The sequence below is a fragment of the Quercus suber genome, unplaced genomic scaffold (assembly GCF_002906115.3).
Source record: "Quercus suber isolate HL8 unplaced genomic scaffold, Cork oak 2.0 scaffold_322, whole genome shotgun sequence".
NCBI classification, from domain to species: domain Eukaryota; kingdom Viridiplantae; phylum Streptophyta; class Magnoliopsida; order Fagales; family Fagaceae; genus Quercus; species Quercus suber.
Window position 1 is genome coordinate 116,940 of NW_027069776.1, and position 26,794 is coordinate 143,733.

General features: G+C 36.9%; 1 protein-coding gene across 2 annotated transcripts; it reads right to left on the reverse strand.

Annotated features, from left to right (window-relative positions):
- Window positions 1-132: 132 nt before the first annotated feature.
- LOC112034542 (probable inactive purple acid phosphatase 28) lies at window positions 133-18,122 on the reverse strand. 2 transcript variants are annotated; one of them, XM_024067356.2, is made up of 4 exons: window positions 17,786-18,122; window positions 17,549-17,696; window positions 1,108-1,481; window positions 133-792 (listed from the first exon to the last, which is right to left on the reverse strand). In XM_024067356.2, exons 1-4 carry the CDS (start codon window positions 18,002-18,004, stop codon window positions 331-333), a joined length of 1,203 nt encoding a protein of 400 aa, XP_023923124.2. In that variant the 5' UTR covers window positions 18,005-18,122; the 3' UTR covers window positions 133-330. The 2 variants fall into 2 exon arrangements, with proteins under 2 accessions (XP_023923124.2, XP_023923123.2); XM_024067355.2 differs by having other exon boundaries at window positions 1,108-1,535; window positions 17,786-18,121.
- Between the last annotated feature and the right edge of the window lie 8,672 nt (window positions 18,123-26,794).

Consider the following 26,794-nt stretch of genomic DNA (forward strand, 5'->3'; position numbering starts at 1 on the left):
ATTCTCTGAGATATCAATGACACCGACCCAAGAGGAAATCTGCCTTGGGTAATCACCTGAGTTACTTGAACTTGGCAAACATCAATTGAACTATCAAACAAAAAGTATATATTCTGCAGTCGCTAAGAACAATTAAACAAAATTGAAGCTTCGGATACCCACTTAAAGCTTCTTTCCTCTTATATCAAGTTGAATTTACAATGTTAAATTGCAAAAGAATGCAGTAAAATCACACAAGGAGGTTTCTTATCAAAATAATTTTAACACAACGTATACAACATTATGGAATGCTGAATGCCATTTCTCCAGTGCCAGTAAACTGTAATTGAGTTATCTTGATGGCCGGTGGTCCCACAGGACTTGCTCATCAACCTTGCTCAGCTTCTCATCATCAAGACGCTTCCATGTCTTAATCCTCTCCACTCCCATCCAGGCCTTGTCCCCCTTCCCAAGTTCAGCAAATATGACCCTTGCTCTCCTTGGCCACCCAGCCTTTCCATATCCGTGATATCCAATGCCTCCACCATAACAAAACCATATACCATCTAGATTCCCACAAAAGTCATTAGTATGATCATGGCCCATGAACACAGCCTTCACATCTCCAATGGAGACAAGTGTCTCTAAGACTCCCGAGTTCACTGATGAGCAAGCTACAGCCTCCTGAAATTGGCCCACAATCTTTTTGTGGTAAAGCTGCCGAATTTCTGGAATTGGGATATGAAAAAATCCAAGTGCTGGGATTGTAGGGGGCAAAGCATCAGCAGATTGATCAGTATCCGACATTTGGCCCTGTTGGTGTGTGACTTGCAACATGTTAAAATCTAAATCTAGGGGACCTCCCTTCTGGGAATTAAAAGAACAGATAGAAGAAATACTATATTCAGATGTGTTTAACTGTGTTTCTGAGAAAGTATGAGAGTATAAGAACTTAGCAGACCAAAATCACTTGTTGTCTAAAAGAGTTTTCAATTCTTCTGAAATCAAGTCCTAGCTGTTTCCTGATTTTTATAAGCATAAAATAAGTATAAAATTGATCAATGTAATGAGAAAAAAATGTAGACCAAGTGTGTCTTAACTGCATTGGCACTGTTTAGTTTTGTATACCTGAAATCTCTGAGAAATGCCACGGACCCAACGAAGTTGGGATTCCTTAATCCATCCATAAGTTCTAACTCCTTGAACAACTGCCCTGTCTCCACTGTCAAGAAAGAGAAGATTGAATATGCTGCTGTTCGCCAAATGCGAACCTGGGGCACCATATACTCTTAGGTTATAATTGCCAAAACCATCAATGTCTGTCATCATGCTTCCCTTAAGAGAACTAGAGGGACCTTCAGCTGATGGATTGGTTTGTGAGACAGAATAATCCATAAGGGAGATGAAGGACATCAATTCCGCACGATTCATTGTAGATTCCTGGTCGTGGTTTCCTAAGATTGCAGCCCACGGAAGACCAGATTCCATGGCAGGACCAAAAGCTTCAATTAGGGATTCAGCTGCATCAGCAGTGCTGGGCCCAAATATATTGTCTCCTAATTACAAAAACTAAACCTTTTATAGAGACAGAGAGAGCAAATATTCATCATTCTCCACCAAAGATTTTTTGTCCCAATGAAAGAAAGTGTTTTAAATAGCTTGACTAAACATAAGTTATAAGGTTCTAGATGAACAAAATTGCCAGTTTAGATTTTGGGGAGTGAGTAAACATATAGGAACCATCCCCAACTAGAGAGTATCTAACCTGATCAGTTAAGTTTAATCCAAAGAAACTGGTTATACAAAATGCAATCCGACAACAATTTTCACTTGAATCCACAGCAAGCAATGGTGCATTTTATGAAACCACTATGTCTTTTCATAATTGCCAATCTTTTTTTTTTTTTGATAAGTAATAGATTCATTGAAATCAAAAAGAGAGGAACACCGAAGTACACAGGGAGTATACAGGGGGAACAAATCAAAAACGAACATTACAAAAATCAAGAAAATCCAAAATAGAAGAAAAAGGATGGTTTCTCCACACAGAAAACCAATCAAGTAAGGTTCTAAAAAAAAGAAGCTTGAGATCAGGCATGGAACGCTCCTTGTCTTCAAAACACCTACTATTTCTCTCCTTCCAAATACACCACATCAAACAATGAGGAACAACCATCCAAAGATCTCCATTACGGTGGCGACCAAAACGACCTTGCCAGCAAGCCAAAAGCCCAACAACAGAGAAAGGCATAACCCAACAAACTCCAAAAAGCCCAAAAACCATATCCCACAACTCTAAAGCAACCGTGCAATGAAGGAAAAGATGGTCAATAGTTTCACTATTACACTTGCACATGAAACACCAATCCAAAATGCAAATTTTTCTTTTCCTTAAGTTGTCAATAGTCAGACATTTCCCCAAGGCTGCTGTCCAAATAAAGAAAGCCACTCTAGAGGGGATCTTCTGCTTCCAAATGCTTTTCCAAGGGAAAAACTGCTCACTATGGCCAGCTAGGAGATGGTAGTAAGCACTTACCGTGAATCCCTTACTCTTACAAAACTTGTCCTTAAATTTTGCCCCCAAAGGAAGACCCAAGTATTTCATTGGGAGAGAACCTTGCTTGCAGCCTAAAACAGCCACCAACAGATCCATATTATGAACAGTCCCCACAGCCACTAGCTCATACTTGCCCAAATTTACCTTCAGACCAGACACAGCCTCAAACCAAATAAGCACCATACGGAGAATCAAAATTTGATCAATATTAGCATCACAAAAAATCAGTGTATCATCTGCGAAAAGAAGATGGGAAATCATCAAAGATCTTCCGGAGGAATCTCCAATGCTAAAGCCTGACAAACGACCCTCATGAACAGCCTTATCCAACATTCTACCAGCTGCTTCCATAATCAGAACAAATAATAAGGGGGACAAAGGATCACCTTGCCGCAACCCCCTAGAACTTCCAAAAAACCCATGGGGAGTACCATTAATGAGGATGGAAAAGCGAACCGTTGATATACAAAATGAAATCCATTGCCTCCACTTATTAGAAAAACCACAACGCTCAAGCAAGGTAGAAAGAAGTCCCCAGTTCATGTGATCACAGGCTTTTTCAATATCCAATTTACATAACAATCCTGGTTGACCAGACTTCAATCTACTATCAAGGCATTCATTAGCAATAAGAACGGAATCGAGAATCTGCCTATTTAGAACAAAGGCGTTCTGGGGAGCTGAGATGATCTCTCCTAAAACCATACGAAGACGAGACGCCAAAACTTTAGCAAGAATTTTATAAACCCCCCCAACAAGACTGATAGGCCGAAAGTCTTTTACCTCCACTGCCGCAGCTTTTTTTGGAATGAGAGCAATGAAGGTTGCATTCAAGCTTTTTTCAAACTGACCAGTATCATGGAAATGGAGGAACACAGCCATGATGTCTGGTTTGAGAATCCCCCAGCAAGCTTGAAAGAAAGCCATCGAAAAACCGTCAGGCCCAGGAGATTTGTCCCCATTAAACTCCTTGATGACTTCAAAAATCTCAGTTTCTTCGAAAGGTCTCTCTAACCAATCCACATTATCCCCAGAAATCCTTGGAAAGTCTAGAACCTCCTGTAAAGGAAGCTTCTCTTGCTGCTCAGAGTAAAGGTTCATATAGAAATGAACAATATGGTCAGAAATCCTATCCTGATTGGAAGACAAGGCCCCATCAATCATAAGATTTTCAATACTATTATTCCTTCTATTAGAATTAGCCATCCTATGAAAAAACCTTGTATTGGAATCGCCCTCCTTTAAAAACAGCATTCATAAGATCTAACTTGAAAAGAAACATAAGGGTAGCTACGTAAGTAAGAAAAATTTTGGGCTCAATCTTAGTTATCAGATTTATCAACACACTAGTTTTGTCTTTTACCAACACTGCAATTCTGAGAGTCCAACAAAGCTTATACCAAAATTAATCAACGTAACTGTAAGCCACTAACCTAAAGATTTAATAAGAAGGCTCTCTATGGTTACGTTACCGTTTATACCCAGTTACAAACTTGTTTTATGTTTTTTTCCCTGCTGATAAGTATCTTCTTTTCTTTCAGATTAGTACTGTGATTTTACAAAACCTTCAATCTGAGAACTGGTTTCTATTAGCACCTCATTTCTCCACTTACACACATACACAATAGGAGTAATATATTATTTGTATATAAGAATTGCTTTGCTGTAATTTAGTAGATCATATGGCTTACACTGGTGTGCTTGTAGTTTCACCAACTCTTTTGATGTATAAATAATAGCAAAAATCTAATCCTAATTGGATTGTTCAGCCTCCGTTTATTTATCTTATGATAAGGTATCGGCTTCATGGGCTTACATCACCAGTGGCTCTTATGAAGTTCCTCCTTTTTCTTTATTGATTCTTTTCATCACCTTTTGTCGGCAAATCTCTCTCTCTCTCTCTCTCTCTCTCTCTCTCTCTCTCTCTCTCTAAGTTCCTCACACCAATTCTCTACACATGACTTCTCTTCAATTCCCCAAAATTATTTTCTTTCCAATTACAAATATTGCAAATCACATTTTGATTATTAAGGTTACATCAGAAAGCCACATGGATCAACTTATGCCTATATTATTTATGTTAAATGCATGGTTTTAATGATGGATATACTAAAGCGTCTTAACATTAATTATTGACAAGTTTTGAACTCAAAGTATACAGAATGGCTCAAGAAAGATCAATTCCTTCTTAGTTGTATTAATGCAACTCCAACCCCTGCTTCAAATGCACAAGTTCTTAGTCATCAAACATTTAAACAGGTTGAGAGAACCTTGAAGAACTCTTCCAACATCAATATCATGCCAAATTTAACTTGCTAAGGGACTAAATGCAAAATGCTGAGAAAAGCTCCAAATCAACTAGAAGAATCTCACTTATAACAATCATATTGTAGACAATTTGGCACCCATTAATCACTTTGTTCATGAGTCTGAATTGGTCACCCAAATTGGGTTGCCAAATGAAACTGATTACCAACCATTTACTTTTTACTACAGGAAATTAAGAAACTCCATTCAATGATTCGAAAGCTCACCTCCTTATCCATGGGCAAGGGAGCAGCCCAGCAAGCACCTAACCAAAACCAAACGCATAATGGCACACATTATGGCAAAATCCCAAGGTTATAACTGCGATGGCCACTGACATGATCCCAACTTTTCCTGCGATAGTTGGAGTGACTGATAATTGTAATGTCAATCATTACTCACAACTTTGCCAAATTCACAAAAAATCAAGTCACACTGCAAATGGAGATGGTTGGCATTTTCCATTCCAATCAAAATGGTCATATTATGATCATGATGTTGATTCTCTGAGGCTTTTCTGGCCTTCATCTTGCCTTTCCTGCATCAGGTGATACTCAATCTGATTACATTGATACTTCAGTTGGTTAATTCTAGTGCAACAAGCCATATGTTATCTGAACCATCATGCTCTGGTAATCAACCCGTTACACATGTTGACAATGATTTGCTTCCCAATTCCAAATTCTCTTTTATATTTGAACTCTATTGCATATATTCTTGCAATTAAAGTTGATCTTTAATCTATGTAACATTTTTTTTTTGTTTTCCTTTTGAATGTTGTATCCAGGATCTATACACATGGATAAGTCTGATTACTCTTAATGCAGGAGCAATAAAGGCATGAACCAATTACACGTTCAATGGTATTGCTATTAGTGATAAATCTCCCATTCAGAAAATTCAATAGTAATACTCCTAGGCTTCAGCAGCAGCAAATGAAAAATGATATATTACAGCAAAATTCTTGGCAGAATAACTGGAAGCTAAAGAATATTACAAATAATGTACCTTATTTGATTACACGTATCATTTTTGCTTATTATTGGTCTTCTAGTTGATTTAGGATCTCTAATTGATTTCCAAGTAAATTACACCACCTGAAGTTAGGCTAGTGTAAATATATATATAATGACACTCCCCTCCCTTGAGATAAAAAATTGGAATATTCAATTAGTGAAAACTAAATTGTTACATTTATATAAACCTCAAAGGGGTAGTATCATTTTGTAAAATCTCAAGGGAGATTGATGTAATTTAACCCGTGATTTTATTTTCCTAATTTGTTTCTAACCTTAATACTTTCCAATTTTGTTAGGAGTATTTGGTGGGTAAGATGCTAATATAAATAAGGGTGTAAGAGAGGATTAGAAATTCATCGATTGTTATATTTCTTTGATTATAATGCTCTAAAAATGTCTTTAATTATAATGCTCTAAAATTCTTTGATCTCATTTTCTTCCCTGATCATGGCCCCATAGATTAGAGTTAAGTCATAGCACTAAATCTAGTTTCCAATTTTCTTTCACTACGCCAGCCATAGCCGCAAAATGTACCCATCTTGAGTCAATTTCTCTATTGTTTTCTTTGTGATGCTTGTTATGAATACACTTGCCACCAATGTTACCTACTAGACAAAGTTTCTCCATTTTTTTTTTAATTTTGTGCACTGTGGCATAAGAGGACCACCACTGATTGCTAGCTCTGTAAATATCACTTTATTAGTTTTATTGATGATTTCAGCTGGTATACTTGGATCCATAGTTGTTAGTATCGTATGATATGCAATACGTATCATATTGTGTACAAAAACTTTCATATCGTAAGGGTGTATCATAAGTGTTTGAGTTGTCCAATACATAGGTGCATATCGTATGAATCATATCATTTCGGTGAATTGTATGCATTGTATGATACATAGACATGTGAGAATCGAGAGGGAGAAGATAAGAACGAGAGAGAGAAGAAAACTTAATAAGTTTTCCAATAATTGGAAAAAGACTCAATTAAATTTTTCCAATTATTGGAAAACCTAATTGAGTCTAATAAAATAGCGAGTCCATGAGTTTTTTTTCCCTCCCTTCTCTTTCTCCTACAAAATTTAGACTATACTCATAACACTCACTTAATATGTGCAAATGTGCAAATTTATATTTTATGCTATATTAATAATGTATTAAATGAAAATATAATTCTTTTTTATTTTGTTATTATTATTATGAATATAAAAAACTAGAATGCCCAGAAAAAATTATTAGAATTAAAAAAAAAGTAAATGTTGATAATAATGAAGAAAATGTCTATGAAAAAATAATTTTGCAAAATGTTGAACATGACGATAACATTAACTTAGATGGAGTTGATTAGCCAAGATCATGAAAAGATATTATTATTTTGGTTCATATATAATTTATTATCACTTCTGAGTTTAATTAATTTGAACATGCATGTTATAAACATAAGTTGATTTGATTTATATAAGGGGTTTTTTTGCAAAATAACACCATTTTTCAAACAATTTCATTAGTTAGCAACATTTTCAAACTATTTAAAAAACTAAAATTTCGAGTTTTTTAGACTTGAGTTCACTATAGCAACTCGAGCCTAGGAGACTCGAGTTCTATGTTGGAATTTTAGAAATCGAGTTTCATAGACTTGATTTCCTTAAAAAAAAACCAAATAAAAAAAATCAAATGAAACTGACTGATCTCTACACAAACAAATTCGTTCATGCAATTCAAAGGAAAAAGAAGAAGAAGAAGAAGACAAAGGAATAGGAAAACCTTCACTTGAGCCTTCGCTGCACTATTGGAGCCTTTGCCGCTGCGTTCAATCTGAGCCAAGAGGCTTGAAGGCATCTTTTTATCAACTTCAACCTTTTCAGCATTACAACAACCGAAGCAAATCTAGTATCAGCAACTTGAAGCAGTTTTAATGGACAAAATTCATTAAACATTGCCAACCTCATTGAATGGTTCATGATAAAAACACGTATGAAGGATGCATCATCAGCAATACGTGTAATCCAACTACATTCCTCACATGTAACTTCATTCTTTTCAATGTTTTTTGCTGCACAAATATTCTTCAAAGCTAAATTGAGAGTGTGGACAACACAAGGTGTCCAAAATATTTTAGGATACTCACCTTCAATAAGAGCTCCAGCAGACTTCATCACACTAGCATTATTAGTGATGACTTGGACAACTTTTTCATGTCTAATCTCTTTTATAGCATCCTTCAACACCCCAACAATATAATGTTTGTCTTTGAACTCACTTGACCCATCAATTGCCTTTATAAACACTGAATCTCCATCTGATACAGTTATAATATTAATAAGAGACCTCCTTTGTGGATTTGACCATCCATCAGAAACTATACTTACACCATTTTCAAGCTAAGAGTTCTTAATTGGTTTCAAAAGTCTTTCAACATAAGCTCTTTCTTTTTGCAAAAGTGTTGTTCTCAAGGCATTGTATTCAGGAGAAAGATAACCTGGAATCCTATGGGTAGCAGCATATGCATAGGAACTACGATAATATGGGTTCCTTGCAAAGTTAAACGGAAGCCCAACGGAGTAAAACATCCTAGCAATTCTGCTATCCAAATCATGTTTAACATTAATCTAGAATGCTTTCTCCAAAGGAGAATTCATAATCACCTTCCTCCTTTTACTATCAACTGGATTTGTACTATCATTCCCTTCCAGTCTCCAAATGGGGAAATAGGTATAGCAGGCCCACAGCCTGGGGGAGGTGGGGGTAAGGGAATTTGACTTCTTTGTTCTCTCTCTAACTTATCATTCTCAACTTGATCATGCATTCGCTGCATTTCCAGCCTATGGCTCAGTGTCGTCTTAAGGCATGCTTTAATACCTTTGCTAGAAATTTTTAACAAATGAGCCTTAACCCTAGAATAGGATCCCATATAAACTATACCACAATAGTTGCACTTAAAGTATGTGTTTCCACGTGATTTAACAATAGCACCAGGTAGTTTTTCTACTTTAGTCATATACTGCCAAAGAGAAGATTCATCATTTGGCACTTCTTGATTAGATGAAAGTGAAATTTCTGTGCTAGTAACTTCGTCCATTGCAAATTCAATAGATTCAATTTACCCTACAAATAATAACTATTAACTAAATAAATTAATAATAAATCAAACCCAAGTTCCAGATTCACAAATCAAATTAAGTAATAAGTTCATGAGGCCTGGTTCACAATGAGTAATAAATCAAACCCAAGTTCACACATTCACAAATCACAAATCATAGATTCACAAATTACTAATAACTATTAACTAAATAAAACTAAGATTGAAAAGAAACTAAGATTCACAATTCACAAATCACAAAGAAGTTCATATCAATACCTGAGTTGAGAATGTTTGGACGAAGTGAAGAATGTTTGGATGAAGTGAAGCCGAGCATAGAGAAGAAAGCACACCGCAGAGAGAACACACAAAGAAGAGAGACGGGTGACGGAGTGAGAGAGAGTGTTTGGATGAAGTGAGAATGTGTGAGAGAGTTTTAGAGTTTATTATTAAGTTCAAACGGTGCGTTTTGCACCCTTTTTTTTTTTTTTTAGGCGAGAGTCAAGGGAGAAAAAAAAAAAAACACGTGGGAGATGCTGCCCGATGCAGCACCGACGCGCGGTCAACGGCGTCCCTTGCGCGTCAAACGCGGGTGCGGCTTCTCCGATGCCGCATCCGTGCATCCCAGCTTGCAGTGTTCATCGTTTCACTTTATAGAACTTGAGCCTCAAAGGCTCGATGTTGAAATCGTGTTCAAAATACTCGATTTAGCACATCAAACTCGAGTTTATTACACTTGAGATGTTAGTTTCCTAAATAGTTTTGAAAACGTGCTAACTAACAAAATTGTTAGTGTTTTGGTGTTAAATTGCAAAAAAAAATCCTTATTTAGTTAGCTTTGTTAAATTTTATTACATAAGTAATGATTAAATTGGTCCTTAGTTGAATATATTTCGAATTTATAATGAATAAACCTTTTATATATGTATATCAATAATTATTTTATAAGATGTTTGTGTATCTTATGATTCACAATTTGATACAATACACGATAAAAAATAAATAAATCAAAAATCGATTCACGACATGATTCGCGATTTGACAACTATGCTTGGATCTATCCTGTGAAAAACAAATCTCATTGTGTGATTTTTTTTTTTTTCATTATTTTGTGTCTATGGTTGGGACTTCGATTGGAAACAAAAACAAGCCTTAGTCCCAAAACTTTGAGATCAACTATGAACCCTCAACAAACTAATCGCAGTTTGCCACATGTATTCTCTTCAACCATCTTTTCCTATCCAAATCACACTCTTTACCACCTTCTTAATTATAATGTAATTTTTTATTTCTAATGTTATATTTAGGTCATTCCCTACCTCTTTTGATTCCCTCGACTTGAAAGCCTTAACTTTCCAAATACCTTTCTAAGGAAAGAAGACAAAGAAGTAACCTTGCAACTCATTATAAAACATATGGATGTCAAAATCCTATTTTTTCTTCAACTTCCATCTCATGTGGTCTCCATTTTCTGTTAAAGGTGTTTGGATTCCAAAATATGAAGGAAATCCACCACTAAATCCAACTGCCAATCATTCAAATCCCGAGTGAAACATAGATCCGAACTCCTCTCCCCCAACCCCGCCTTGCCAAGGAAAAGTCCATTGAGGCTTCTCTATCAAGGGAAATCTCATACAAAACCAAGATGGTCAATTGAAGAGATTGATCCAACACCACTAACGTTGGCAGAATTTCACTCTATTCCCCACCCTAAGCTCAAATTGAGTATTTTTGCTAAAAGCCTCCCATGCCATATGGATGCCTCTCCATTAACCACACCTATGTACACTCCTACCCAACTTAGAAGTCCATCCCCCAACTCCTCCCCAAACTTTAAAGCTACCACCGTCCTCCAAAGTCGTGTCTCCTCGACCCCAAAACACCATAACCATTTCCCTAGTAAAGCTGTATTGAAGGTAGTCAGTTTCCTTATTCCTAATCCACCATTGGCCATAGGCACACATACTTTATCCCATCTTACCAAATGTGAATTGGAATCACCCCATAGAAAGTCCCTTTGCAACTTTCTCAATTTTGTTAGCCACATGAGTAGAGATGGTAAAAAGCGATAACAAATAAGTAGGAAGACTAGATAATGTACTCTTAAGCAATGTCAATCTTATCTAACACCCTTTGACAAATAGAGCTTCTTCCACTTGGCCAACTTTCGCTCAATTTTTTCCAAGATAGGATTCCAAATATAAGTTGACTTATGAGAAACCCAATGGCATGCAAAGATAAGACATAGGCAAAGTCCCAACCCTACAACCCAAAATCTCTACCCAAGCACGCATATTATTAACCTCCCCTATTGGAACCATTTCACTCTTATGCATATTATTAACCTTCAAGCCTGTCACAACCTCAATACAAAGTAGCAACATTCATACATAAAGGATTTGGTCCACATCGACATCACAAAAAAGAATTGTATCATATGCATATAAGAAATATGAAACACATTGCCCATCAGCCTGCCTACCATCAGCCTTGAACCCTTGCAGTAAGCCAAGATTTTATACACACTCTCAGGTGGTATTCCAATACCTTAGCTAAGATTTTATTCAAAATCCCCACCAAGCTTATAGGCCGGAGCTAGGGGTGGCAAAATTTGACACGACCCGCGAACCCGACACGACACGACACGAAATTAGCAGGTTATGGGTTGATTCTTAACGGGTTCGTGTCATATTCGGGTTGACACGGCTGACCCGTTTAATAAATGGGTTAGGTTAGTGTTGAACACATAGAACCCGTTTGACCTAACCTGTTTAATTAAATGACATTTTACTAATATGCCCTTCAAACTCTAGGTATATAAACATATTAATTGTTGTGATTTATTTTCTTCTGACATATTGTGATTGATTATTTGTGATATTGGGATATACTTTAGTTTTGAATGATTATTTGTGATACAATTACTCGTTAGTTCTGAATTTTATATTAAAAATATTTATTTGTTTGTTTTTTCATAATTATTTTTTTTTTCATTTTGATAAAATCTGATAAACAGATCGACACGACTAACCCGTTTAATAAACATGTCGGGTTAGTGTTGACCTATGTAGTTAAAATATTCATGACTTGACACGACACGAACCTGACACGCGAACACAAATTGCCACCCCTAGCCGGAGCATCATTTTTTTTTAGGGATTAAAGCAACGAAAGTAGCATTGAGAGATTTTTCAAACTTATAATGTTGATAAACCTCTTCAAAGACAACTTATCAAAAAAATAAAAATCTTCAAAAATAGCAAAAACGTCTTTTTCCACAACTCTCCAATAATGATGAAGAAAAGCCACAGAGAAACCATCCATACCTAGAGCTTTATCCCCTTCCATATCTCTAACAACTTGAATGATCTCCTCCTTCTCAAACTTACTTTCAAGCCATCCCCACTCTATCCCCCTAATTTGGTCAAACTCCAAACCCTTCACAAAAGGCCTCCACTTCTCTATCTCTTGATACAAAGTTTTGTAAACTATACTACCTGAGCAGCCACCTCTAACTCCTTGTATATCACCCATCCACCTCCAAAATACTCAGATAATTATACCTTCTATAGGAGTTAGCCACCTTATGGAAGAACTTAGTATTTTTATCTCCTTCCTTGATACATAACATCTTGGACTTCTATCTCTTCCAAGGAAAGGAGATGCTCTACTTGGGACCTCACTTCAACCCTCACACTTCTCCACATTAGTGAGTCCAAATTCCTCTTTGTTAGCATCTAAAATTTTCAATTACGCTAGTAATTTTTTCTTATGATGACCTACATTACCAAACTCTCTGTGGTTCCACTGAATAATGTCTTCTTTTAAAGCCTTCAACTTTTTGGCAAGCAAAAAACTAGGTGTACTAGAGAAAGAATGCCAATTCCACCATAAATGAACTCTATCCACAAACCCATCCATCTTCAATTACATGTTCTCAAATCTGAAAGAACTTTTCCCCCTCGCTATTCCCCCTGCCTCTAAAAGAATTGGACAATGGAATTAAATAGGACGAGGTAATATCTGTTGAATCACATTCGGATAGTGTTCCTCCCAATTATGAGAAATCAAAGCTCTATCTATCCTAGATATTGAAGGTTGATCTGTACCACTAGACCAAGTATAAAGGAAAATCAATCTAATTAAGATCCTCAATAATCATAGAAAAATTTTCCATAGCCGAGGTCAGTCGTGAACCTGCCATCCACTCAATTGGAAAACGTACGATATTGGAATCCCCAATGCACTACAGTAAATTCCAATATTGCTAAATGCCAACTCATTCCATATGACCCCCCTTTCACTATTTTCATTTGGGCCATAAACCCCTGAGCACGCCCATATAAAACCATCCACCATTCCTTGCCACTAAACCAATACAAAAAAGGTTCCCACCATATCTTCCAACTTTTCTTGAACCCTTATATCCCACATAAGCAAGACCCACCTACAGTTTGATTTGCATCTAATGTAACCATTTGTCTATCCATGCCAACAAACTTAGTTTCTTGTAAATAGACTACATCACTCTTCCACTCATGTAAAAAAAATTTTACCATAAGATGTTTCTGAGGATCATTCAATCCTCTAACATTCCGCAAAATCATTTTTAGCTTCATAAAGACAATTTCTTCCCAAATACTGTCATAGTTACACAACCAATTCTCTATATCCCATCATAATTCATCGAAGAAAACAAATTCCTCAGCTCTCTCCTTCCCTTACTCTTAGATTTTGCAAGTTTTCAACTACTAGTGACTTTTTTGTGCAACAAGTTGGCTGCCTCCATCTCATTTTCTAGCCTTTGTAAAAAAGCAATACACAACTTCTCATATCAACTCAAAGGAAGCCCAACCAGTTTACTAAAACCAAGAATTCTACATTCAACCATCTAGAAATATCCAACTTAGCATCAAGACACAATACCTCGGTATCAACATCCAGCTATGCCAACATAGCCAACCATGGAGAAGCTATAGTCATCAAAGGAGCACATTTGGAAAAATTGTCCCTCTTGCCTAATCCCAACAATAAGAAAACAACTTCTCCCTCCATCGAGTCACACTCCTCAGAAAAACCATAAACATCCTCAAGAGGTATCATCATGGGATTGGATTGATCAAGCTCAAAATCATAACTCAGCTTGATCTGAGTAACTTCCACCTCCTGAGACAAACTCGCATAGCTCTCACATCCAACTATAGCCATCGCAAGACTTAGAGTCCCCACCCTAATCACTTCGACCTCATCCCCACCCTAATCACTTCAACCTCATCCCCACCCTTTTTGCCCAAGCCCACAAATCTAACTCTCGTCACACCCCGAAAAAGATTGAAAAGGAGATGCCAAACAACCCCGGCAAAGATCGAGGAATCATCGACCACGGAACCACTGTAACTGGCCTACTTGGCACCGATGTGAAACCAAAAGAGCGAATATCGTCTAAGATGATGCGAACAACTTCCTTTCAAGATATCGCGAGTCAATTTAACGCTATCAAAGAGACAGAGCTCTCGTGGTGAGTCGTAGAGCATGCTTTAGACCCATCAAAGTCTTGGGCTAAGGTGGCTATTAATCTTTTTCTTTTATCTCCAAAAGTTGAAAATTTTCAAGTTGCTTGGTATTGTTTCTCAACATAAATTTTTATTTGGTTCCTCTCTAGATTATTCATTTATTATGCTTCTTATCTATTTGGGATCTTATCGTCATGACAAATTAGATCCAAAATCCGGTGTGGTTTCTTTGGGCTATAGTAATATTAGGCGATCAATGCATGGATCCACAAGATAGTAGCGCGTGCACTTCTTTACATGTCATTTTCATGAAAATTTTCTCTTTTTCAAATTGCATGTTTTACACCTCATGGTTCTGTGTCCTCCTCTACCACTCCTGCCTATTAATCTTCCTTCCATACCCTTCCTTCAACTCGTACATCTTAAACTATGATGTCTATATCTCCATTCACCTCATCACAACCATATTAAATAAAGGATGTCCAGCCACATGTGCCTACAACGTTTATTTCCACTTCATTTGGTCCTACACAAGCCTGATCAACTACCTTTTTACCTCCTCCAACTCAATCTTATTCTATGATCACACATTTGAAAGATGGCACTTGAGGTCCTCAACTATTTACAAACAAACATTCTCTTCCTCAAAGCCAACACTGCCTTGCTCTCTCCTCCATTTGTTGAATGCCTTCCACCTTCAAACAAGCATCTAGATTAGGTCAATGCTATGACTAATAAATACAATGCCCTCATGCAACATAATAGTTGGGACTCTTGTTCCCTTTTATTCCTCTAGAAAATATGGCAGGATGCCCTTATTGTCTATATGTTTGAAAGCCTTCCACCTTCACACCTGTTTTGTCATGAAGGAACCCAGGACTTTGTATCATTTTTAGATACTTGAGCTATCCATAATGCTAGCTCACTTACACTCGCTCAAACCAAGTATCTTCTCACTATCTTGAGCAGCTTAGGATAGGAATGGCAATTTGGGTTCGCGTGTCAAGTTCGTGTCGTGTTGACTTATGAGTATCCGATTATATAAATCAACACTAATCTAACATGTTTATTAAATAAGTCAAGATTCCTCAACCCTAACACGACCCATTTATTAAACGAATCAGTCATGTCAACCTGTTTATTAGATTTTATCAATATATATATATATATATATATTTTTAGTTTTAACCAAATTGATATGATTTATGAAAAATCAAAAAATTAGATTTTATCAATATATATATATATATATATATTTTTAGTTTTAACCAAATTGATATGATTTATGAAAAATCAAAAAATATAAATATTTTTAATATAAAATTTAGAACTGATGAGTAACTACATCACAAATAATGATTTAAAACTAAAGTATATCTCAATATCACAAATAATCAATCATAATATGTCAAAGAAAATAAACCACAACAATTAATAAGTTTATATACCTAGGGTTTGAAGGATATATTAGTAAAATATTATTTAATTAAACGGGTCAGACAGGTAAAATAGATTCCATAGATTGGACACTAACCCAACCCGTTTATTAAATAGTTCAATCGTATCAACCCAAATATGACACTAACCCATTAAGCCTCAACTCATAACCTGCTAATTTTATGTCGTGTCAGATTTGCGGGTTGTGTCCAATTTTGCCACCCCTAGCTTACAAAACCTAGTTACAAACCTATTTCTACCCCAATTGCTCATGGTGTCAAGCTCCCTTGAATGATGGAAACCTTCATAATGATCCTACTAAATATCAACAACTTGTAGGCTCTCTTTAGCATCTAACTCTCACTTATCCAAACATCACTTATATAGTCCAACAAGTTTGTCAATTTATGCATGCTCCTCATGACATTCATGTCCAAGCTGCCAAATGTCTTCTTCATTATCTTAAGGGCAACTGGCAATGTTGGTTTTGGATTATACGTTTCTCTTTTATACACAATGGGTTTATCTCGTTATGTAGATGCGAAATGGGTTGGGTGCCCTTATACTGGGATTCTAGAATGGGTCGCTGTATCTTTTTTGGCAGCAACCCCATTTCTTGGTCTACCATGAAAAAAAAAACTATTATTTATTTATAGGAAATTTCTCTTGCTACCTTAAATCTTCTCTAAGTCCCAAGCCCTTTTTTATTTTGATGAATTGCTTGCTACTCAACTTGCTCTTGTTAATTCTTTTCTCATTCTCACACAAAGCATATTGAGATCTCTTATCATTTTGTTCAAGACCTGGTTTGCAAGAGCTACCTTGACATTCATTATGTTCACTTCTCCAATCAGGTAACAAACATTTTCACCAAAGGTTTCCCTACTTCCATTATGCTGTGGATTTCGATCTAGGCAGGTGTGGTCTTCACCTCATTAGCTTGTGGGAGATCATGATAGGAGTTTTATATGATTATTGCCTTCAAGAATTACTATGAAGTAATTTACTAGATCACTTTTATTGTCACCAACTCTTATGATGTATAAATAATAAGAAGAAAAAAAAAATCCTAACGCGAATTGCGTTGTTCAGCCAATAATTTTATCATGTGATTTAACTTAATTTTCTTAATATGGAAGAAAATTCTTATCAAATCAAGATCATTCTAGTTATTAGATTGGTTTAAAATTGTTACAAACCCATGGCTAGAACTCACTCTTAAAAACCGGCTTACAAGGAGAGGGTGCCCAAGAGTTTATAAACATATTGGATAAGCTTATACTTAATCCATGTAAGACACTAGGATCATAACATAAATAAACTAAATACACTCTTTTAAAAAAAATTAAAAAAATACCCAACTTCCAATAGGACAAAGTTTAGCTCAAAACTAGTGATTGGAACTGAGTTGTAAGATTATTCATGTATGTATATTAGTGTCAGACTATTTAAAGAAGTCACATGAAAACTACATATCATGGAGCAATAAAACTCCAAACCAATTTGGAGTTCATGCAATGTTATTTATATTTATTATTAACGAGTGAGAATCCAACACATAGTTTAATTTAGATAGCCAGTGCAGATTAGGTAATAGTTTAATTTAAATCACATTTGGCACAAGAATTAGATAAAGATGGATAAAGAGAGATATGCATACCAGTGAAAGCAATGAAATCAGGATTTTCGGAAAGAATCAAAGTGTTGAGAAAGTGAGTGGTGTTGAGATCCGAACAGTAGGGGAACTCCTCATCTAACACGTCTCGGCATCGACTCATTCTTCCATTACCATAATGCATATCAGCCACCTATTTAATTTTAATTAATTAATTTATTTATTTATTTATTTTGAGGAAATAGAAAGAAAGAGATAGAGAAACAGAATGAATGGATCTACCTGAAGGATTTTGAAGGTACCGTCGGAGCGGAACCGGAGTGGGAGATCTGGGTTTCTTTTGACGCGAACGGTGTCGTTTCCGGATAATTTGTGTTTATGAAGAAGAAGGTGTATGATTAAGGTAATAAATGCCAAGTACACCAAACTGTGCTTCCAATTTCCACTTTTTGATGATTCCATTTCCATCACCTCCTTCTTCTCTATTATTGAATACTGCATCAATAAGTTTCTGTGTTTCGTTTCATTTTTGGGTTATATCTTCTTATATACAGGTAGGGTTTGGATTCCGCGTTTGCGTTTCAGCAAACGCGTTTTCCTCTTTTTTTTTTCTATTTTTTTTTGGCTGCATTTTTTGACTTTGGAGACAAAAAAAGATATATATATGTTCACCTACTGATTATGTAATAAAAAATATTAAAAATAGATTCCACGACTATTCACAGATTTAAAAATTATTTTGCTACAGTATTTTCAGTTTCAGTAGTAATAAGTTCAATTCAAACACACTCATGATACAATAAGTTTCTGCGTTTCGTTTCACTATTGTGCCATGTATCATTTCTTTTAAGTGCCCCCTTCTTTTCTTTTTTTCTTTTTTTTCCTCGAATAATAATAACCTGTCATTGACCACTTTATCCAAAAAATAATAATAATAAATAAACTAATCACTAACCACATAGTTAGCAAATGCTAAATGTGTTTGCTTAGTTCAATGCTACAATTACAATTAGCTAAAAACTAATGAAAATAGATATAAAAAGATCGTTGAGGCCCATTTTTTACACTAACCACATAGGTAGCAAATGCTAAATGTGTTTGCTTAGTTCAATGCTACAATTACAATTAGCTAAAAACTAATGAAAATATATATAAAAAGATTGTTGAGGCCCATTTTTTACAAAAGGCCTAATGGCATATGAAGCTCAACAATAAGGGAAAGTGGGATCAATAAGATGTAAAAGCAAAGTAAATGGGTTGGGGAAGCCTAAGGATAGAGGTTGTAAACCCAGTGGGCCAATGTGGCAAGAATGGCAGCCAACAAGTACATGAGATCAATAAGAGGTAAAGGCAAAGTAAATGGGCAGGGGAAGCCTAGGGAAAGAGATAATAAACTCAATAGGCTAACGTGGCAGAAATAACAGCCAGTAGGCCCATGAGATTAATAAGAGGTAAAGGCAAAGTAAATGGGCCAAGGAAGCCCAAGGATAAAGATAGTAAACCTAATGAGCCAACGTGACAGGAATAACAGCCAACAGACCCATAGGCATTACAAGAAAAGGAACAACAGAAATAAAAGTCCAATGGGCTAGATGGGCAGGAGCTTCTACCCATGTAGTGCCTAACCCATTGGGGTATAAAGGGAGGCAGTGCAAGCCCAAAAGCCCACACATCCTCTATGCCAGGGAAGATAGACATAAACCTAGTACACGCAGCAAAACAAGACAATACAAGAACAACAGGAATGGCGTGGGAGTAAAAGAAGACAAAGGAACGCACATAAAGGCTAGGACGCCAACTACTTGTACTTAGCCAATACAGGGGAGGTGGGCCCTTGGTTAAGGGATTCAGATGATGTGGTTTGGTGGCAGGGAGAAAAGAAGTTTATTTTGAGGTTCTTGCCGAGGCTTCTTTTGGGAGAAATGCCTTGTGGGATGGCATTTCGCCCAAAAGAGGTAAGCATGGTCAGGGCCACTTGGTGCATGCTATAGGGGTAAGTGTAGAGAGAGCCTCACTTCCTTATCCATTGAAGGTAAGGTAGAAATGAGGGAGAGGGGAGAAATAAAACAAGGAATTTTTTCTAAGAATAGGGAGTGGTGCAGCAAGCACACTCTAAGCAGAGGTAGTGATCGGACAACTAGTGGGTTAGTGGCCAAGCTTGGAAAGATGCCCACAAGGAACCAAAAATGGTTGGTGAAGCCCTAGGGACAAAAGGGAGAGATCCCATAGAATTAAGAGGTATAAAAAGGATGAAAGGTAGTTAGGAAGGAACAACAGGAAGAGAGGGAAGGGGACAAAGAAAAGAGTAAGAGAGAAATTGAGAACCAAAGAATTAAAAGAAAACTAAGTGGTAAAAAGAGAGAAGGGAGAGAGAAAACATGGTAGAAATAGGGGCATGCATTAGTAGACCACCTCTTTCTTATGTAGGATGAGGCTAGAGTTTTAAAAAGAATACCATATGAAGCTTTTTAGGATTAGGTGAAATAGAGAAAACTTGGTTACAAACACCTAGCCACATAAACGGAGTTTTTCTCTCTCTAAAAGAACCTACTAATAGATGGCTTATGATGTCCTTTAAATACCTGTTCAAACAGATCTCAATTCAGGCTTCAAACGAATAAGTTATAGGCTTTTTCGCGTTACTAATTTTTGCTGATCTGCGAAGCTCGATCTATCGAGTTGTTATATTTCTTTTAAGTGCCCCCTTCTTTTCTTTTTTTCTTTTTTTTCCTCGAATAATAATAACCTGTCATTGACCACTTTATCCAAAAAATAATAATAATAAATAAACTAATCACTAACCACATAGTTAGCAAATGCTAAATGTGTTTGCTTAGTTCAATGCTACAATTACAATTAGCTAAAAACTAATGAAAATATATATAAAAAGATTGTTGAGGCCCATTTTTTACAAAAGGCCTAATGGCATATGAAGCTCAACAATAAGGGAAAGTGGGATCAATAAGATGTAAAAGCAAAGTAAATGGGTTGGGGAAGCCTAAGGATAGAGGTTGTAAACCCAGTGGGCCAATGTGGCAAGAATGGCAGCCAACAAGTACATGAGATCAATAAGAGGTAAAGGCAAAGTAAATGGGCAGGGGAAGCCTAGGGAAAGAGATAATAAACTCAATAGGCTAACGTGGCAGAAATAACAGCCAGTAGGCCCATGAGATTAATAAGAGGTAAAGGCAAAGTAAATGGGCCAAGGAAGCCCAAGGATAAAGATAGTAAACCTAATGAGCCAACGTGACAGGAATAACAGCCAACAGACCCATAGGCATTACAAGAAAAGGAACAACAGAAATAAAAGTCCAATGGGCTAGATGGGCAGGAGCTTCTACCCATGTAGTGCCTAACCCATTGGGGTATAAAGGGAGGCAGTGCAAGCCCAAAAGCCCACACATCCTCTATGCCAGGGAAGATAGACATAAACCTAGTACACGCAGCAAAACAAGACAATACAAGAACAACAGGAATGGCGTGGGAGTAAAAGAAGACAAAGGAACGCACATAAAGGCTAGGACGCCAACTACTTGTACTTAGCCAATACAGGGGAGGTGGGCCCTTGGTTAAGGGATTCAGATGATGTGGTTTGGTGGCAGGGAGAAAAGAAGTTTATTTTGAGGTTCTTGCCGAGGCTTCTTTTGGGAGAAATGCCTTGTGGGATGGCATTTCGCCCAAAAGAGGTAAGCATGGTCAGGGCCACTTGGTGCATGCTATAGGGGTAAGTGTAGAGAGAGCCTCACTTCCTTATCCATTGAAGGTAAGGTAGAAATGAGGGAGAGGGGAGAAATAAAACAAGGAATTTTTTCTAAGAATAGGGAGTGGTGCAGCAAGCACACTCTAAGCAGAGGTAGTGATCGGACAACTAGTGGGTTAGTGGCCAAGCTTGGAAAGATGCCCACAAGGAACCAAAAATGGTTGGTGAAGCCCTAGGGACAAAAGGGAGAGATCCCATAGAATTAAGAGGTATAAAAAGGATGAAAGGTAGTTAGGAAGGAACAACAGGAAGAGAGGGAAGGGGACAAAGAAAAGAGTAAGAGAGAAATTGAGAACCAAAGAATTAAAAGAAAACTAAGTGGTAAAAAGAGAGAAGGGAGAGAGAAAACATGGTAGAAATAGGGGCATGCATTAGTAGACCACCTCTTTCTTATGTAGGATGAGGCTAGAGTTTTAAAAAGAATACCATATGAAGCTTTTTAGGATTAGGTGAAATAGAGAAAACTTGGTTACAAACACCTAGCCACATAAACGGAGTTTTTCTCTCTCTAAAAGAACCTACTAATAGATGGCTTATGATGTCCTTTAAATACCTGTTCAAACAGATCTCAATTCAGGCTTCAAACGAATAAGTTATAGGCTTTTTCGCGTTACTAATTTTTGCTGATCTGCGAAGCTCGATCTATCGAGTTGTTATTGAGACTTCTATCAAGAAAAAATCTCGATCTATCGAAATGCTATTGAGGAGACAATAAATTTTAGCTTCTATCGAGAGGTATCGAGACTTCTATCAAGGTACATGCTGAAAAAGTGCTAAAAATGTGTTTTTCTTAACTTTTTTTTTAGCAAACTTTGTCTCTTCAACTTGGTATTCAATTACAACTTTAAGACACATCAAAACTCAATAAAAGGCACATAATTTGGCATGGTTGACAATACCAAAACACATGACCTGAAAAATCTCCCCTTTTGTCAATTTATGACAAAACCTCAAGTACAAAAGTAAGCCTATCTAAAAATAACCAGTCTTGAGAAACCATAACATGAACGAGGATTGACTATTTTGATTGGTTTCATACCTATTTTTCCTAAAAGCACTTAACAAACATGTTATGTACACCATATGGAAAATAATGACAGATAATAAACAAGTAAATTGCATTTTGTCATAGGATATGCCAATTACATAAAAACATGAACCAAACACCAGGGAACGCAGCCCAAGCAAAGAGCAGGAAAAGGAAAGGGTAAAAGGAGAGGGGGAACCCTAATACATGCTCTAGAGAGGAGAGAAAGAGAAAATCATTTAAGAGGTGTTGACCCTCTAATCTACTAAACATTGCCCTTTGTGGGCTTGCATCTTCTTACTTGCATCCTTGCCCTCTTTGCTTGTGCCTAGGAGGTCGCACCCTTGCTTCAAGTGTCCATGCTCCATACGTGTACATGCAAAGACAAAAGAAACAAGCCAGCAGACAAGCAAAGAAATAAACAAGGCAAATAGGGAAAGCAAGCAAAGAACACACTAACAAAGAGAGCCAAATGGGGGCAAACAAAGGATGTTAATCGCATGAAAGGGAAAACAAGTATGTTATCAAACAAAAGAGGGTGTCCTAAGAAGACAAATGTAGGTTTGGATCAAGTGTCCATAGTTTCATTGGATCAGAGTATGAACGACACATAGACTCATGCATGAACATGTAGGCAAGCATGCAAAGATACGAAGAAAGCCAAATGGGTGGCACAAAGCAAGCAAGGCAAGCATGTCAACATTGCATGGAGCGGATAAAGGTGTGTATCAAGCACACCAATACCACGGAGGTGCATCTCACAAGTGGTTACATCCAAATAAGCCCTAGGAGGGACAAATGCAACCACACAAGCCCTAGGAAGGACAAATGCAACCACACAAAGCATAGCAAACCCTAGATCTAGACAAGCCAACATGGACATAAAGCACAAAAGCAAGCAAATAAACATAAACACGCATAGAGAAAATGATCCAAACCCTTTGATATAGGCCTAGGTGTATGGATGTAGGTCTAGACCATAGGATCTAGATCAACACCCTATCAAAAAGGCCAAAACACAAGAAAAATGAGATAACAAGAGACAGAAAGGCTTTAAAAGCACATGGCATAGCAACCAACATGTAGATCTAAGCACACAAGCATGCCATGGAGCACATAAACACATAGATCTAAGCATAGGCACGTAGATCTAAGCATAAACATGGCAAAGAGCTTAAATGCATAGGGATCTAAGCACAAGCATGGAATTTGACATATCTGGCTAGGCCAATACCATCAAAGTGATAAATCATGGCAAAAAGGAAGGAAACATGCTAGAAAAACCATAAAACATGCTAGGAAGCAAAATAAAGTAAGAACATGCTAGGAAAAGCAATAAAGCATACTATTGAACAAGGAAAAGCTATGAAAAGAAAAGGGTGTGGATTGTAGCTAAAAAGCTACATCCACACCCCTAAACCTCAAATCCAAGTTATGGAACCAAGGAGAGGAAGATTGAGTGCAAGAACACTACCTTGTGATTATAGAGAAAAGAGAAGAATCAAAGGTGTTTGGATGTGTTTGGGAGAGAAATTAGAGAGAAGAGAGAGAGAGGATCTGCATAGAAAACTGCCAAAAATCTTTTTTTTTTTTTTTGGTTGCAAGATGAGGGGTCTGGAAGCACTTATAGCTAAAATCTAACCCTTCAGCTTCCAGCAGCCCTTGAGTGGTCGACGGTCACCGTTGGTGGCCACACAAAGGCCGCCAGCCACCTTTACTGACATTAGTAGTTTCGGCTTTTTCTGGATTGAATTTGAATGTGTATTCAAAGGTCTTCCCAGACTCAGATTGAACTAATCTTGGTTTCTCTAGAAATCGCAGGATGTCTAGTTTTCAGAACACTAAAGATATTGCAAATCTGATGGTCAGATAAAAAGTTATGGCTTCAGGAAGAATGCTAACGCGCTTTGCACAGTTTTCTGGATATCTCAACCATTTTAACTTCGATTTCGACCCATGAATAGTCATTGGAAAAAGAATTTGATAATCTTCGTAATGGTGCTAGTCCTAACCCATTTTGATGGTCAAATCAAAATTAGGGTTTCAGGTACCCCTAAGAGTCAATTTCGGGTCAAACTTAGTCAAAGTTGATGAAAATCACTGAGTAGCTTGGGTTTGATGTAGAAACATGAAAAATGTTGTTTCGGGTGGACTTTGACCTTGTTTGACTTTTGGTTGACCCAGGGTTAACTAGGGGCATTTTGGTCAATTTGACCGAAAAAGGTAGTTCGAGTGCTTCGATGCTCGAACAGATTGCGCCACGTTAATCTAGATGTTTCCACAGCTCCATGGAAAAAAGATAGTATTTTTGGAATTTCTAGGGTCTGACATGCAAATCGAAGGCAGACAAAATATGATATCTATAGCTACCCTTTCTTTATTTGATATCTTGAGTGCAATGAGAGGTGTTAGATAAAGAAGGTAATTCTGTATTTTGTTGCCCCAAAATTGCATGCAAAAACTGTGTTGTTCATGGATTGAGACTAGTTTTACCTGACAAGGTTAAGCCACTGTAGCTGGTCCAGAGAAATTTTTTGACTTGGTCCTTGGAACTGGGTTAGAATCTCTGGTTTTTTTTTTTTTGGTCAAAGGTCAACCGATCAATGTTGACTGGATCAATGCTAATTGACGGCCATACAATGTGTGCTGGGCAGACCTGGTGGCCACACAAGGTGTGCTGGGCTGCCTAGGTTGTACAAGGGCCTATAAATAGGTCCTGAGGCTTTATTTTGACCATTTAAACTCCATTTCTCTAAATTGTCACTTATAAAAATTTCTTTGAGGTGATTTGTGGTCTAGTGGGTCCAGTTTTCAGCTTCAGTCTACTGCTTCAACCTCCTTTCCACACTTAAGTCAATGCCTATTTTCTTTTATTATTATTATTTTTTCTGCAAATATGTTAGTAGCAAAGTAACTAAGCAAGCATGCTAGGATTTATTTTATTTTTTTGGTATTTTGGCATATTTGGTTTTTTTTTTTTTTCCTTTTATAGCATTTGTGTCATGTTGATGTTGGAGAATATATCTGTTCACATGTTTAAGTAGCATAGGCGAACTTGCATATGTTGGGTGCTATGGAAACACATGAAACACTATGAAAACTAAAAGAAAAGCTTGGTAAATATGAGAGACTGTGCATGATAAAGATGGAAAATTTTGAGAGAATTGAAAATGTGAAAATAATGTAACTTTAAATGATGGTAGTTTTGGAAAATATAGGATTAAACGGTCGCCACCGAATATCCTGAGCTGTATCTTAGAAAAAGGGAAGAGGATTAAATGACCATCGTCGAATATAAACCCTAAAAGAGATTAAACGATCGTTGCCAAATATAAATCTCAAATAGATGGATAGGATTAAACAACTGCTGTTGAATATAAACCCTGAAAGAGATTAAACTATCACCGTTGACTATAAAACTTGAATAGATGGATAGGATTAAATGACCACTGCTGAATACAAACCCTGAAAGGGATTAAACAATTGCCACCGAATATAAATCTTGAATAGATGGATAGGATTAAATGATTGCCGCTGAAAATAAACCCTGAAAGAGGTATTTTGAAAACTTGAATTTTTTTTAGGCAAAAGAGACAGGATTAAATGACTATTGCCAGATATAAATCTTGGGAGAGAGGTATTTTGAAAACTTTGATATTTTTTAGGCAAAAGAGACAAAATTAAAGGACCACCACCAAATATAAATCCTGAGAGAAGCATTTTGAAAACTTGAATATTTTTGAGGCAAAAGAGATAGGATTAAATGACTGCCATCAAATATAAATCTTGAGAGAGGCATTTTGAAAACTTTGATATATTTGAGGCAAAAAGAGATAAGATTATATGACTGCTGTCAAATATAAATCCTAAGAGAGGCATTTTGAAAACTTGAATAATTTTTAGGCAAAAGAGATAGGATTAAACGATCGTCACTGAATATAAATCCTAAGAGAGGCATTTTGAAAACTTTGATATTTTGAAAAAAAATGTCATTTTGGTATGAACATGCATGATATACGTTAGGCAATAGGGTTAGACATACTTACAGGTCTATTTGCATTGCCATATGTTTTGGGCTTACTAATCAAATCTGAATTTGCTTTTGCAAATCATGTCTCGATGGGCGAGATCTAGCAGGTATCACGAGAAGGCTTCCACTATTGTTCCATCTTGAGTAGACTCGTCTAGCAGTGATGATGACACTATTTCCATTAGTGAACAGGTTGCGCGGACCCTTTAAAGGCGCTTTGATCAAGGAGGTGATGACAATGCGTCCCTTAGGGCATACATAGCACATCATTCTAGGAACCGACATTCAGTGGAGACAACCAATGCCTCATCTCAGTCCCGCATTGGTTCAGGAGGCGTTTCTTCACAATTCCCTTAGGTCGAAAAGGGAGGAGGCCCATGGGGCATGGAGTTAGAGGATGAGCTTATGTTTGATCTGGATGTGGATTTGGATGCTGATGACATGGCCAGGCGGGGTCCAAGCACTTCGAGGTGC

Coding starts and splice junctions, on each gene's coding strand:
- LOC112034542 (XM_024067355.2), bottom strand. CDS start 18,004: ATGCAGTATTCAATAATAGAGAAGAAGGAGGTGATGGAAATGGAATCA. Junction 17,697..17,785: donor GTACCTTCAAAATCCTTCAG/GTAGATCCATTC, acceptor AAAATTAAATAG/GTGGCTGATATGCATTATGG. Junction 793..1,107: donor GCATTTCTCAGAGATTTCAG/GTATACAAAACT, acceptor ACACACCAACAG/GGCCAAATGTCGGATACTGA.